Here is a 15,095-nt window from a genome sequence, read left to right on the forward strand (position 1 = left end):
ATTTTAACATTGAATACTGAAAAATAGCTCATAAAAATGGTATAGATACTGCGAAGTATCATAAAATCCCCCCAAAATTCTAAATAATAAGCAAAAAATATTATTGAACAAAAATATATTACATTGGTTTTCCTGAAAAAAAGAAGAAGTTACATTTCAAGGTTTTGGTCACTTTTGAACGTGAAGGAGCCAAGTGTGACCCCTAAACAAAGAGGACCAGAGGGTTAAAGAAAAACAATGAAAAAATTAATGAATGCTTTTGAATTAAAATAAAGTAATAATTAATTAAAGGATAATGGATTAATATAACAAAGACTATATACACATTTTTATACACAGCTGTGTAACACTATTGTAGTTCATGCAACATTTTATTCATTCAAAATATATGACTATGCACAAAAACTTTAAAATAACTTTATTTTACACAATACAATTAATTATGTAAACATAAAACAACATTATTATACAAAAGACAACATTAATTTCATTTACATGTGTATTTTGTATTTTACAAAAATTGCAGGACCCATTGTTCTTACTGGCCCTGAGGACAGGTGACCCGGGTGTGACCCGGCTCATGACATATTCCACAGGTTCTCAGCCTTTTGGCAGTGGGAGGCTTGTTTGAGGCAGCGCTGGCCTTTTTGTTCCCAGGAGGTTTACTACCATTTCCTCCAGAAAAACTTGTGGCTAAAATTGAGAGGAAAGGTAAATTAATTATTAACAATATTGAAGAAATGACTCCCAAACAAAATATTTACACATGTAGCACAATCCAAAACAATCAAAGGCAACCCGAGTGAGATAGAAACCAGGCGAATGTCAAAATGCCTCAAAATATATGTCCCACCTGATTAGGAGTTTACTTGGATGTTTAAGTAAAAATCCCTTCAAATGTTTGGGGTTGGTAAGATTGCTCACCAAGGCTAGATTTATTTTATTCAAAAATACAGTAAAAACAGTAATATTGTGCAATATTACTACAATTTAAAATAACTGTTTTCTATTTAAATGTATTCTAAAATGTAATTTATTCCTGTGATGTCAAAGCTGAATTTTCTGCATCATTACTCCAGTCTTTAGTGTCACATGATCCTTCAGAAATCATTCTGATATTTTGATTTGGTGCTCAAGAAGCATTTTTTATTATTATTATCAATGCTAAAAACCGTTGTGCTGCTTTACATTATTGTATAAACTGTCATAAAAAATGTAGGATTCTCTGATGAATAGGATTAAAAAGAACATAATTTATTTGAAATAGAAATGTTGTGTACGATTATATCGATTATATAATGGCAGTCTATGTAAGAACGATCCTGTTCAAGATATTCTAATTTTGCCTATGTATACACAGTATTTTCAGTTCAAAGCATGATAGACGTCATACCTGGAGCCACATTTTCGTTTGCCCACTGGAAGAACCCACACTGCTGATCACGTGGTTTCCCACAGGTGTGGAACATTCGGCCCTTGTTTGGCCCATCTTTCATGACAGTCCTGGTAACTGCAGGCTCATTACAGTTACACATGGTTTCACCTTCATCCCCTCCAGATCCTCTGTTGTTTTGCCTCTGCTGAGGCATGTTCCCAAAGCCATTTGAGGGCATGGGAGGTTGAAAATTCTGAGTTAGGGGTCCTCTGTTTCCTCCAGGTTCTCCCTGCTCAGTCGGCTGGTCAGCCCACAGGAAGAATTTACAATCCCCTGTGTTACACTTGTAAAACTGGCGGCCTTGGTTGGGACCATCTTTGCGTACAGTGAGAAGAATGGCATCCTGACCACAGTTACACACAATGGCACCGCCCTGGGCTGAAGCTGGTGGTTGTGCTGCCCGAGGAGGTGGCAGACTGGCTGGGGGGCGGTTGCCGTCGGCTCGGGGTCTGGGTGCTGGAGGTCTCACGTTCTCCACCCTGGATGAAGGTGCTGAGTTAGTTCTAGGCACATGATGCTGATTTGACCCAGAGCTGTTATTAGTCCGAGAGCCAGAATCTGCTTCTCCTCCTCCTCTGAGATATTTTAAGTTCAAGACCTCCCTGAGAGTCTCATCACATCCTCCAATGCAGCCAACAAATTCAAGGGGCATCATAGGTGGCAAACTTCCTCTCTTGAATTTAAACTTCAGCCTGTCAAAGATTTTATAAATAAAACCAGAGTCAATATTTAAAAACAAGAACCACACACACACACACACACACACACACACACACACACACACACACACACACACACACACACACACACACACACACACACACACACACACACACACACACACACACACACACACACACACACACACACACACACACACACACACACACACACACACACACACACACACACACACTTAAAATAAGGTTCAATAGTTAATGCAGTATGAACTAAAACATAACAACAATTTTAACAGCGTTTTTTTAATGTAGGTTAATGTTAATTCATAAATATATTGTTTGTTGTTAATTCATGCATGTTCACAGTACTTAAAAATAAAATAAAAACGGATAAAATACACAACTTGACAACTTGTTTTAAATGTAATCTAGGTAGAAATGCATCTTACTTAAATGCTAATCTTAATTAAATATTACTCATTATTTCACATAAGCTATGAAAGTACTAAAAGATGAGTTGAACTACGGAAGTACTAAAGTTAACATAGAAAACCTCATTGTAAAAATGTTACTAAAAATACACTACTGTTCATAACTTTGGGGTCAGTATGAAACAGTAATATTGTGAAATATTGTTACAGTTTAAATGAACTGTTTTCTATTTCAATTTCAATTTATTTATTCCTGTGATGGCAAAACAGAATTTTCAGCATCATTACTCCAGTCTTCAGTATCACATGATCCTTCAGATATTCTAATATGCTGATTTGATGCTCAAGAACCATTTTTTTTTTATTATCAATGTTGAAAACAGTTGTGCTGCTTACTATTTTTGTGGAAACCGTGATACATTTTATTCAGAATTCTTTGATGAATAGAAAGAACAGCATTTATTTCCAAATAGAAATCTTTTGTAACATTACAAATAAGATGTTAATGTAAATGTCTTTACTGTCACTTTTGATCAATTTAACGTGACCTTGCTTAAAAAAAGTATTAATTTCTTTTAAAAAATCATATTGACCCCACACTTTTGAGAGGTAATGTAAATGCTTTGCAATATTAAAATGATTACACAGCAACATAAGAACCACAATCCTTACATATGCACCGGATGTGGACGGCACGTCGAACAGATTGTCTCATCTCTGCTGACCTCCAGAACTGTGTCTGGAAACCACACGGCTGCTTTACAAGCTGGATATCCCATACATGAAAGAAGCATCCTGCACAGAGTAAGATAAAAAAAGATGATCAGAAGATGAGTAAACAATTTCATTTCAGATCCGACCTAACAACCCAGACTGTTCAATTAACTGGTAGATGTTGTCTTACCCTATGCTGTCTTTCTTCTTCTTCAGCACCATGTCACGGTTACACTGAGGACACTTGCGCACTGGTAATGGTATCTCCATCTCTCCTTGCTCCTGTTCGGTAATCTCCTGAGCCGGGCCCAGATAATTGGACAAGGCTTCATCCAATCTGCACGCAATATAACAACAATTACACTCAATTCAAATTTGTATGTAGAAATGTAATTGCCAGCTGCACAGAATACAGAAGTAGAGCGGTATATCTTGTTTACGTTTGAAGTGTAACCGGAATTGAAATAAGTGATGCTACTACATTCAGACTCACTTCTTTGCCTTCCTCACGGATTCAATAAAAACAGCCTTGTATTTAGTCACATGATAACTGAGGACAGAAGCTTTGTCCTTCTGGCCCTCTGACACAAGTTTAAGATCCGCCTCCAGCTCCGCTCTCAGGTCTGGTTTAGACATTTCATACCCCATAGAGTTATACCCTGAAACAATGCAACACTTAATTTCACACAAATCACAGAGATTAAACTGCCTCTATTTATGCGTAATTTAGTTGCATCCTAATAGATTTGCATGCATCCACTAATATGCTACTTTCATTACCTTCAACAAGACCCATGCCGAGCTCTCCAGGAAGGAACCTCTGGTCAGCCGTCAGCCCCACGTACATGCGACTCTTTATGGTCTCAATGTGATCAGCATGTGTTGCATCAGTACCTGCAACAACAACAACAACAACTCAAGCTGAGTGCCACATAACCATCTCTTTTTTAATAATGATGTCAAATATTTAAAGGGATAGTTCACCCAAAAGTGAAAATTAGCCCATCATTTATTCACCCTCAAGTCATCCTAGGTGTATATGACATTCTTCTTTCAGACGAATAAAATCTGAGTTATATTACAAAAGTCCAGGCTAATCCAAGCACTAGAATTTGATTCATAGTGGTTCTGTTTTTGAAGTCCATAAAAAGTTAATCTGTCCGTCAAATTACGTGCTCCACGCGGCTCTGGGGTGTTAATAAAGGCCTTCTGAAGCGAATCGACGCGTTTGTGTAAGAAACATATTAATATTTAAAACTTTATCAAATAAACTTTCGGCCCACCGCCTTCCATGGAAAAGTGTTTAATGTTGAAAGTGAAACTCAAGATGCGTGCGTGACGTCATGACAAGCGGACCTGGTCGCGTTAGTCTTTCGATCGGAACAATTTTTCCATAAATTGAACAGGGAAGACGGTCGGCCGAAAGTTTACTTGATAAAGTTTTAAATATGGATATTTTTCTTACACAAACGCATCGATTTGCTTTAGAAGGCCTTTATTAACCCCCCAGAGCCGCGTGGAGCAGTTATTTGATGGGCAGATGCACTTTTTATGGACTTCAAAAACAGAGCAACTATGAATCCAATTCTAATGCTTGAATTAGCCTGGACTTTTTGTAATATAACTCAGATTTCATTCGTCTGAAAGAAGAATGTCATATACACCTAGGATGACTTGAGGGTGAGTAAATTATGGGCTAATTTTCATTTTTGGGTGAACTATCCCTTTAAGGTACAAAACTTGACCAATAAGTTTCAGTACCAATGCCATGCTTCTCCATGAGCGATATCAAATCGGCCTCTGTCAGAAGCTGAGGTGGACTGGTCTGTCCTTCCACCATCTCAATCGCTGTGGGCTGGAATGTGGTGTCAGGCCTATATAATGGAATTACCTGTGCAAAAAAAGAGGCATAAAAGCTGTTGAGAACTGAACTCAATATGTTCAGCTATAAAATGCATTATGCTTCGAGTAGTAATCACCTTATTGTACCACTTGTCATAAGGGTAGACTTCCAGATAATTGCGTGCAATGATCGTCAATCCACTAGCAGAGAATCTCTCTTGAGCGATTTCAATTTCAACCGTCACCTCTTGACCCTGAGCATCTTTGGAGCAACAGGCCAGGAAGTGACGTACAATGAACTCATACAGCCGCTTTTCATTTCCCTTTAAAAAAGACACATAATTAAACATTGCAATGGTTCCAACAGAGAGGTTGGACATGTGTATTGCTTTTATTTAATTTCTTCCTTTTGTATTCAAAATATTCATAAACTTGTTAACTATATCATAAACTATCTGATATATTCAGATTGTCGAATATGTGTAAGTGGATGTGTTTTGTTGTTTAATCACTTTATAATGATCATGTTAGCTGATCTATAATACGTGATGGGTGCCGCCATGTTAGTCTGCACTGCAATTCAGGGAATCGGATCAGTCTGATTTACATCACATAAATTCATAGCCTGGTCCTACCAGACTCTCGTACATTTAATTTGTATAGAGAGTCTGGCCACTCTCCATTGACAAGCGGTCACTTCCTTGAAGGCGGGTACTCTGTTGAAGTTTAAAACTATTGGATCTGCCCAGAGCCACTCTGGATCTGCCATAACCAATGGCTAACGTTTGGTCGTGACGCATGTCATCTCAAACTAGCGCACGACATCGACGTCATCGTTCTCAGCCACTCCCTCTGTTCGCTGAATGGACCGGTTAAATTTTGACCGGAGAAAACCAGAGAATATACCGCAATCCCAGACGGAGTACTGAAGGAAAATGAAAATTGAGCGGACGTACGTAAAAAGTGGCCAGCGAACTGGGAGAAGAATAGAGTAAAGTTTATATTTATCTACACAATGTGTATCTGATATGAATAAAACATGTTGTCAAATTATAATTGAAAGGATTTTTATTGCTGCTTTCATAGACATTTAACAAACTGTAAACGTTTATTTATTTTTTTCTAGTACTTGTACCCATTTAAATTTTCAGGTCTCAGAATTGGAGGGGGTACACATTGAAAAAGAGAGGTCACAAATCAGATCTGAGGGGGCAATGTCCCCTTTTGCCCTCTTGTGGCACCGGGCCTGGGTTGCTCACCTGTAAACTGTTGGTGTATTTGGTGGGGTGAATAGGGGGATGGGCCTGATCTGATTTGTTTCCATTTCGAGGTGTGGGCCCACCGCTTTCCAAAATGCGCTGAGCAAAATTTCCCCATTCATTATCTTGTGTCTGTTGCTCAACCAGCAGGGTAAGGTTCAGGTTCTGTGGAAACATGTTGGTCTCAGTGCGAGGATAACTGATAAACCTGCAAGAAAACAGACAAGCTGATTTGTGAAGGGATGACAGACATGCTGTAGACCAGAGTTTCTCATCAGAATGTTTTAGGTGTCTCACTAATTAAAACACCTGATTCAACTCATCAGCTTAATAGTGTGTTGAATAGGGAGACATCGAAAACATTCTGATAGGTGGGAAACACTGCTGTAGACCACTGACATGTGGATGAAATAACCAATAACATACCCTTGAGTGTACAGCTTTTCTGCAATTTTCATGGTTTCTTTGGCACTTATCCTCAATTTTCTTGAAGCCAGTTTTTCAAGTTCCTGACCAAAAAAAAGTAGACTAAAAATGTTTTCTCCATGATTCAGTGAATTCAGCTTTGACATCATAGGAATAGATTACATTTTAAAATAGAAATATATTTAAAATTGTAGAATTTATTTTAAATTGTACTTCAAATTGTGAAAACCAGTCAAAAGACATCTTCTGAATTACTCACCACAGTGTCAAGGGGTAAAGGTCGCCATTTGCTTTTTGGTTTACTTGTTACAGATATCACTTTCGCCATGGGATCCTAAAGAAAAGATTAAAGCCAAGCACAGAAAACGTATGATGACAGAAACAATTAAACTTCTACTTCTTAACAAATTAAGTAGAAGCACAGACCTCCATGCACATCTGATACAGCACAAGGCATGCTGTGTGATTGAAAAGACGATGTCTTTTCCAGTTGAATTCTACCGATTCCTCTTCGTTAGGCTCATGGACAACTATTAAACATTTTACATACAAGTGTATGTGACAAAGCACTTCATTCATCAATATTAAATGTGAACTGTGTAAATTCAAAAACCAGAGTACCTTTGATTTTAAAGAAAGTCTCAGGGACGAAGGCTTGAATTGCTTTAAACCGCTCTACTACAAAGCCAAGGGTTGGGAACTGACAACTGCCATAGCTGATGAGCTGATCGGAGAGCGATTCTGGGAATATCTTCTGCAAGCGTAACGTCTGGAACCTGGTAAACGATGCCCCTAAAGGAACATAATGTACATAAGATAAACACATTACATTGTCTTTAAGAAAGTAGTTTGTGATCATGTTCTCTGATATTTTAAAATGCCTACCGATGCGGAGATCAAGCTCCTGTCTCACATCCACAGCGTCACTGATGTTGATATTCGGCTCAGTGAGGGTCTCGCAGGCTCTCCTTATGGAGTTTGGGGTGATCTCAGAGAACCGTGCACGGAAGACCTGAATGTTTGGCTTCACTTCATTGAAAGATATCACAGGAGGTTAAAGTCACAGTGAAATCAAAATGGTTCATTCTTACTTTTAATGGAATATAGCAGTATTTATAATGATTTATCCATGTTTCTGTGTACAACATTTTATGTGTATAAATTTAACGTGCTAATCTTTAATCAAAAAATTTCCCCTCCCTCTTTTCTGATGATTTACTGGTGTGAGGGCGGGACAACCTGTCACTCACATGACATCACAGCAATAACAAACCACAACCAGTCCCTCCCTGAATTTGTTCTTGTACGGATATAGAGAGTATGCATAGATGAGCCGATATGATGATATAACATTTACATAAGTGATCACCCGGAATTAGACCTACTTATAATGTATTGATATAAAGCGTTCAATGGCCAATTTGCTTTATGTACTTCCCCGGCGTCAAAATCAGGCACATATAAATGTCAGGAATCAAGATTTCCTGGCTGCATGTCAATTTCCATGGATCACTGGATCTTTGGTAAGGTGTAAGGAACACTATCGAGTCTGAATAATTGATAATCGTTTGTTTTACTCGCAGTTTCCCCTATTAAATCCAATCATGCAACACGCTCTTTTGCCACTCAGTCCGGCTGAGGGGACGTGATCTAGCGTGAAAGTGGCGTCAATGCATACCCTTTATACGTCACAATAGGGAAGAAAAGAAGACTATCGCAACTTCTGTTTCATGCCGACTTTAAAAGGTTTTAAGAAATATATACAGAACCAGTACATGATGCACTAAACTCACCTGCTTTGCAGACATCAACGATCTCAAAGCCGATATTCTCTCCTTCTCGGTCACAATCAGTCCAAATGACCAGAGCTTGACACTGTCTTACCTCTCTCTCCAAAGTCCTCTGGAGAATGTATACACATTGTTTTTGCAATATAAAATACAAGCTCATATTCTAAAAAATGTATTTAACAACATAAATGGAAAATAGTACCTTGATCGGTATATAGTTTTCAGGGCAGTACTTTTCCACCTCAGCATCAAACAACAGGACTGGATTACAACTATGCCTGTGATACAGACCACATGATAAAGTATACACTATAGGTAGTTATTATTAGGCAAGTTATTATTATATTAAAGCTATATATATATATATATATATATATATATATATATATATATATATATATATATATATATATATATATATATATATATATATATATATATGTATATATATTACCATTTCTGAAAAGGAGCTTTGAATTCAAGACCCAAGAGATGCCCTGACACTGATGTCATGTGTACAGTTACATTCTGTGAAGAAATAAACACCGTGATCAGCACATAAAGACAATATATATTATAATATACTTTTATCCCACAGTTGTGAACCAAAAAGTACTTACTTGGCCAAACAGGTTGTATTCATACTCATATATTTTGTTGTAGACAGAGTAGCCTTCTCTCTGTAAAGAAAACCAGATTCATTACCAATGACGATCATCCTAACACTCTTTTGATGATAATAAGATCTGACATTATAGATCAAAATAAGTGTATAACAGTCAGTTAAGTCACTCACTCTTCTCGATCTCCCATTTGACATGATCTCTGCTATGCCCTTAGCTGCGTCGTTTTTCTCAGCAACACAGAGCACTTTCTTAATCTGAGTGCGTCTCATCATGTTTACAGATATTTGCCTATACAATCGACTGTGAATTGTCACTCTTAGCCATCTATGCAAAATGTTCATAACTGTGATCTAGCAGCGCATGATCAAAACACACTCCGGAGCACATTAACAGCAGCGTGCCAACTAGCATAGTAAAACCCTGACAATTATAAGTTAACTATAATTGTAAAACATATCAGTGTAAAGTCAAAGTTTTGAAAATATATCTGTTAAAGTATAATATGTGAACACAACAGATGAATCAACTCTAACAACTTCCAATTTCGGCGCCTGACGAGAATTGTCGTAAAAATGCCGTAAAGAAATGTGTTAAAATGCCGTATGGCTGTATTGTGTATTTCCCCAAAGAAATGTCATAAACTGAAACAAATAAATAAGTGAAATTAAATAGTCTCCAGAGATATGAGAACGAGTCCTGTCATATGACACGAATAATGTAATTTCTCCCCTCGAACAACCACAAATCGCGTCACAACAAATGCCGTGTCTGTGTGTCAAACCCTAGTTAGTACCTAGGCATCATATTGGGCATCATAAGCGCTTTCCGAGTCGCTGGCTGGGAAATGCTGCTGTCTAGCTAGGCATCTCAATGGGTTTTGAAACACGGTCACTTCCTCATCAGGACAGTCACGTGGGAAGGTTATGATCGTTTAAATATGGCTGCTTTCAGAGGATGTCGGTTTATTGAGCAGCTGGAGCATATTGTATCAGCGGTGTTTTCGCTTATATATAATATATAGACAGCCGATTATACATACGTTTATATAAGCGGTGGCCATTGACAGATGTTTCAGATTTATGGCAGGTGACATCAAAGGTCTTTCTGGCTGGAGAGCATCGTCTTCAAGCTCATGCATAGCAGATCGTGATCTGGCTCAGTGGACTGAGAGAGAGAGAGAGAGTCGTCAGTCAGTGCACAACATCTTTATGATTTGTTGTTTTAAATGATGTCTTAATTGTGAAACATTATATCTTCATTGATGGAGATCCAGAGCATGGAAGGATATTTCTGCTGATGTCTCTCTACATACTCCGAGAACATGATTGGCTCACCAGATGTGGTGGCTTTTACCAAAGAAGATGACTTTGGAGACTCGTTCTTGGATCCATTGTCTCTTCCTGAGGAGTTTTCTGTGCCTTTGTTTACTCATACTGCCAATGCAAATCCTTGGACGAAGACATCCTATGCAAAATTCTCAAAAGATTTCCTACTCATATCTGAATTTTCAGAGCAGGTTGGTCCACAGCCTTTACTCACCATTCCCAATGACTCCAAAGTGTGCGGGACATTCGACCTTAACTACTTCTCACTACGCATCATGTCTGTGGACTACCAGGCATCTTTTGCCGGACATCCACCTGGCAGTAACTACCCAAAGCTCAATTTCGTGGAGGACTCAAAAGTTGTCTTGGGTGATTCCAAGGAAGGGGCTTTTGCCTACGTCCATCATCTGACGCTGTACGACTTGGAAGCTCGTGGATTCGTACGGCCCTTTTGCATGGCCTACATTTCTGCAGATGAAAGGAAGATCATGCAACAGTTCCAAGAAATGTCATCAGAGTTTTCCAAGGCTTCGGAAATTCTCAAATTGGGAAACCGGAAAGCTTTTGCAAATGAACTGGAAAAGAAGCTGAAAGACTTGGAGTACACCAGATCGGTGCTGCACAAAGAGGAAGAGCTACAGAAAATGAACAGCGGCTGTTATTCCACACAAGCTATTGAGAAGGCGAATGAATTGGCAAATATGGAGAAGTCCATCTATGAACACAAAGATCTACTGAGGCAAATCACATCTTTTCCTTCCAGGAAAAAGAGAGATACGGATTTTGCACAATGCGATACCAAGAAACAGGCTGACACAAGTGAATCAGATGATACACTAAATAGTAATCATTCTGAAATCACAGATAAGACTGTGGAATCTGAAAGTGATAGTAGAAAGTCCTCTTACACGCCTCAGCTCATCAAGGCCAAATCTGCAAAGTGCTTTGATAAACGCTTGAAAACGTTAGAAGAGCTCTGCGACTCCACCTTTTTTCACCAAACTTTAGAGCAACTAAATGTAATCGAGAAGTCATTCCGAGGAGATCTGTGCTCTATTTACATCAGCCAGATCGACAGGGCTCTTCTGAGCAAACAGAGAGTTACTAGTTTTCTCTTCGATGCTGAATATGACTGGGAGGATGAAGGAACCTCAAAGAACTTCAATATCACTTCCAACAACCCACCAATCCCCATTCTGCACTTATCTGGGGAGCCGCTGAGTCTTGACTCTTACACCACCTGCATAGATGTAGATCACATTAAGCCAGGTGTGGAGTCTATGGAAGGACCTCCTGAGTCCAGTACATCCGACGTCACGCAGGAAACCTCTGAGGCCGCCGACACCGAGACCAAAGGGAGTTTCAGTAGCGAAAAGAGCATTGAGGCTCTTGGAGGTGTTAGTCCTTCCAGTCTACATGCAAATTACTTTGATGGCCTTGAAAGAAAGTGCAAGGTATCCATTGCATCCTCATTTGAAAATACGTCCCATTCTGTTGCTGTCCCACGTAGGTCATCCGACGAGAATCTAGTCCCGATGGACGCGGCCTGCTGTATTGGACAGGACAGTTTTGTTTTTGAGGAACCTTTACCTGAGCTCGCTCAGGAGTGTTGTGGCGACACTGTGGTGAACCAAGAACCCCTGTCTCTTTTTCAGGGAGATCCTGCCTTACAGGTGAACTACATTCTGGAAGAGTCAGCCTTCGCAGAGAGCCCCAACATGGGGCCGACTTTTTCCGACCTAAACACTTGCATTCTCGCAGAGGATGTGGCAAAAATCAATATCGAAGATGCCTCTGATAGTACGAGCTACATGAGCACCTCCACCAGTTCTGACCGAACGGTGTCTCCATTCACATATGGCAGTGCGTTGACGCTAAAGCAGAAGAAGAAATCTGGTCACAGTGCTCTTCGATTCATCAGGCAGTATCCATTTGCTCCGCATGCCATTTTCTGCCTTCTGAGTGGCCGAACGCTTGTTATTTTGGGGGTGGACGAGGGCACGGTGAGGAAGCTGGTCAATGCTTTGTGCATTTTCGTGCCCAATCTCGGAAAGTACGGTGAAACCATCCAACCGTGGCTTTCAACGCCATTTCAGCTTACAGACTTGCAGAGATGGAAACTTATTGGATTGCAGAGGTATGTTGAGAAGATGTAGTCAATCAATAACAGTATCAGTTTTTTTGCTTGTAATGCTTTAAATCAGTGACCAAAAGTGCAGTGTACAGAGTTTTGACATTTCCTTTTATTTTTCTTTCCAGAGCTGCCTCCCCAGCTGGATCCAGCATCCTCCGCTCTTTGAATAGATACAGCCGTTACATAAGCATTTTGGATTGTGACAACAAGACCCTCCGGTGTCCACCATACAGCGGTACCCTAATAAGCCATTTGGCAGACCACAGGACTCAGATCAAACGTGGCAGCACCTACTTCCTCCATGTTCAGGGTATGTTGACTCAGCTTACAGCCAAGGCCTTCCTTTACACATTCTGCCATCACATCCACCTTCCCATGGACATCAACGACCAGGGCTCGGTAACGTCACGCCGGACTAATTTCTTGATGCAACTCGGCTACACTGTAGAGGAGAGTAAAATTGTCCAGTACCTGAGTGAGCTTATCAAGCAGCATTACATTCAGGGGTCCTCGAAATTGGTCAACCAGTCTTTTTGTTTTAACTACACCACCAGCTATTTGTACAAAATCTGAATGTGTCCACTACCTGTTCATCATTAACCCCGGTTAAAATCAGGAGACCAAATGTATTGAATGTAATCACTTTTTGTGTGTGTGTGTGTGTGTGCATATTTTCATGGCATTCCAGGAAGCAGCTGTTTGAACGTCTGGTGTTGCAGAGTGTGGTCTATTTGTTTCAAGTAAAAGTTGCATATTTAAATCTATTGCCAAACCGTTTTCCGTAAAATGCAGAAAATGGGTTCCTCTTGTGGTCTGAAGACCTTACAGAGGCTCTGTAATAAAATCAAGATTCAGCAAGATTTCACTGTCGTTCAAGCAAAAGTAAACCTGTTTTGAAAGAGCTCATTTAACTGTGTAGTTACAGGCTTGTTGTCATTAACCGTAATTGCTACACAGGAACAACAGCAGGAGAGTCTCTAATCCCCATTTAATTAATCTGGTCCTGGTAGCCTGTTTAATAATTTATGCTTTTTTGCCTTCATAAGCAATGCAACTGTTGCTGCATGAAAATCACAAGCATAGTTTTAATAGAACTAACTTAAGTGACATCAGAAGGGTTACACACACACACACATTCTTAGTATGCTGCTGCTGATTACCATTGACCAACAGCCTTTATAAAATGCACTAGCATAGCATTTAAATTAGCATAAATAATTGACATTAATTCACGCATTGGTCCTTTTTTTAGCTTTTTGATTCTTGCATTTTGAGCTTGAGAAATGAATGTACTTCTTGATTATAAGTATAGGAAATTAGCTCTTTGTTTCTGCCCTCTCTAGTAGACATAACATCTGAGGGGATTTTTTTTATGATACAAAGAAGAACAAAGGTTCCAGACATTGTTAAACAAACAAAAATTGAGCCAACTGCCCTTTGCGTTTCAACGTAATTGTGTGATAAGTTGAATGAATGTACTGCATGTAAAATGTCACAACGTGGAGAACTGTTACACAATCTTCTGCATGTTTGAAGAACACAAATGTAACTGGTAAAATACGGGGGCTTTTATAAACACTTCCATTGTATCTTGCGTGTTGTACTCCTCAGCCTTTCTAGATATATTTCAAATGGATATAAATTGTTGTGTGCAAGCAACGTCAGCATGAGTAACTGTGGGGATGAAGTGGCACTTCATTCTAATGGCTGTTGTGGTGTTGTAAAATGAACGATAATGGTGGTTGTCGCCAGAACTACATTGTCTGTAATTGTTCCACTACTGCATGCATGCAGTTGTAGTCCAGAATTATTGACCTTAACTGCCACCGCTGTTTTCGTCACAAGTGTGTCTTAATATTAAGTTGTTTTGGCTACCCAGTAATTATTGGCCTTTGTAACGATTTGTCAGAGACAGATTTTTCAGCATTTAATTGCAGAGTCTGTTGAATGTAAATTGAGAATAAGCCATACCATTATAAGCGCATTTATCTTCTAAGAAGGTTATTTCTTTTTGCTCGTTTTGAACAAATCTTGTTTGCTGTAACTGTCTAAATCATGCAGTTTTGTTGCTACTTTTCACAAATCTATTTTAAGACAGTATTGTGAGGTGTAATCTTCATGCTAAAATATTTATGGATGTTAAGTCGAGTAAATTTTGAGGGTCATCTGTGTGCTTTAAGTTGCTGCCCACTGTGAAATTACTCTGCCTTCAATTTCATTAAATTATTTCTGATTTTAGCCATGTGCATCACATCTTTATCAAATGGTATAATACCTACTCTGTAACAGTTTGTGTATTCAGCAAAAAACTACATTTTATGTAGTGAAAGGCACATGATTTGTCCCATTCTGAATTTGTAATGACTTGCACATGTAAACTTATTAGGGTAAATAGTAACAGTGAAAAGTAAATTGTGTAGTTAATAACCAAGA

At 39.1% G+C, this 15,095-nt stretch overlaps 2 protein-coding genes across 2 annotated transcripts; one reads left to right on the forward strand and one right to left on the reverse strand.

Moving 5' to 3' along the window:
* Nucleotides 1-354: 354 nt before the first annotated feature.
* top3a (DNA topoisomerase III alpha) lies at nucleotides 355-9,973 on the reverse strand. Its single transcript, XM_079823508.1, has 19 exons — nucleotides 9,374-9,973; nucleotides 9,198-9,257; nucleotides 9,032-9,105; nucleotides 8,780-8,855; nucleotides 8,581-8,689; nucleotides 7,673-7,816; nucleotides 7,409-7,579; nucleotides 7,214-7,317; nucleotides 7,047-7,121; nucleotides 6,788-6,870; nucleotides 6,362-6,569; nucleotides 5,240-5,425; nucleotides 5,022-5,151; nucleotides 4,041-4,154; nucleotides 3,754-3,919; nucleotides 3,451-3,597; nucleotides 3,219-3,341; nucleotides 1,394-2,127; nucleotides 355-693 (listed from the first exon to the last, which is right to left on the reverse strand). Exons 1-19 carry the CDS (start codon nucleotides 9,542-9,544, stop codon nucleotides 539-541), a joined length of 3,030 nt encoding a protein of 1,009 aa, XP_079679634.1. The 5' UTR covers nucleotides 9,545-9,973; the 3' UTR covers nucleotides 355-538.
* Nucleotides 9,974-10,113: 140 nt separating this feature from the next.
* Nucleotides 10,114-14,901, forward strand: smcr8a (Smith-Magenis syndrome chromosome region, candidate 8a). Its single transcript, XM_079817390.1, has 2 exons — nucleotides 10,114-12,665; nucleotides 12,788-14,901. The coding sequence occupies exons 1-2, from the start codon at nucleotides 10,525-10,527 to the stop codon at nucleotides 13,233-13,235; spliced, it is 2,589 nt and encodes an 862-aa protein (XP_079673516.1). The 5' UTR covers nucleotides 10,114-10,524; the 3' UTR covers nucleotides 13,236-14,901.
* The last annotated feature ends 194 nt before the right edge of the window (nucleotides 14,902-15,095 follow it).

The sequence above is a fragment of the Gobio gobio genome (assembly GCF_949357685.1).
Source record: "Gobio gobio genome assembly, chromosome: 1".
Lineage (NCBI taxonomy): Eukaryota > Metazoa > Chordata > Actinopteri > Cypriniformes > Gobionidae > Gobio > Gobio gobio.

Coding starts and splice junctions, on each gene's coding strand:
- top3a (XM_079823508.1), bottom strand. CDS start 9,544: ATGAACATTTTGCATAGATGGCTAAGAGTGACAATTCACAGTCGATTG. Junction 9,258..9,373: donor CAAATGGGAGATCGAGAAGA/GTGAGTGACTTA, acceptor TTTTCTTTACAG/AGAGAAGGCTACTCTGTCTA. Junction 6,570..6,787: donor GAAAAGCTGTACACTCAAGG/GTATGTTATTGG, acceptor GTTTTCTTGCAG/GTTTATCAGTTATCCTCGCA.
- smcr8a (XM_079817390.1), top strand. CDS start 10,525: ATGATTGGCTCACCAGATGTGGTGGCTTTTACCAAAGAAGATGACTTT. Junction 12,666..12,787: donor AAACTTATTGGATTGCAGAG/GTATGTTGAGAA, acceptor TTTTCTTTCCAG/AGCTGCCTCCCCAGCTGGAT.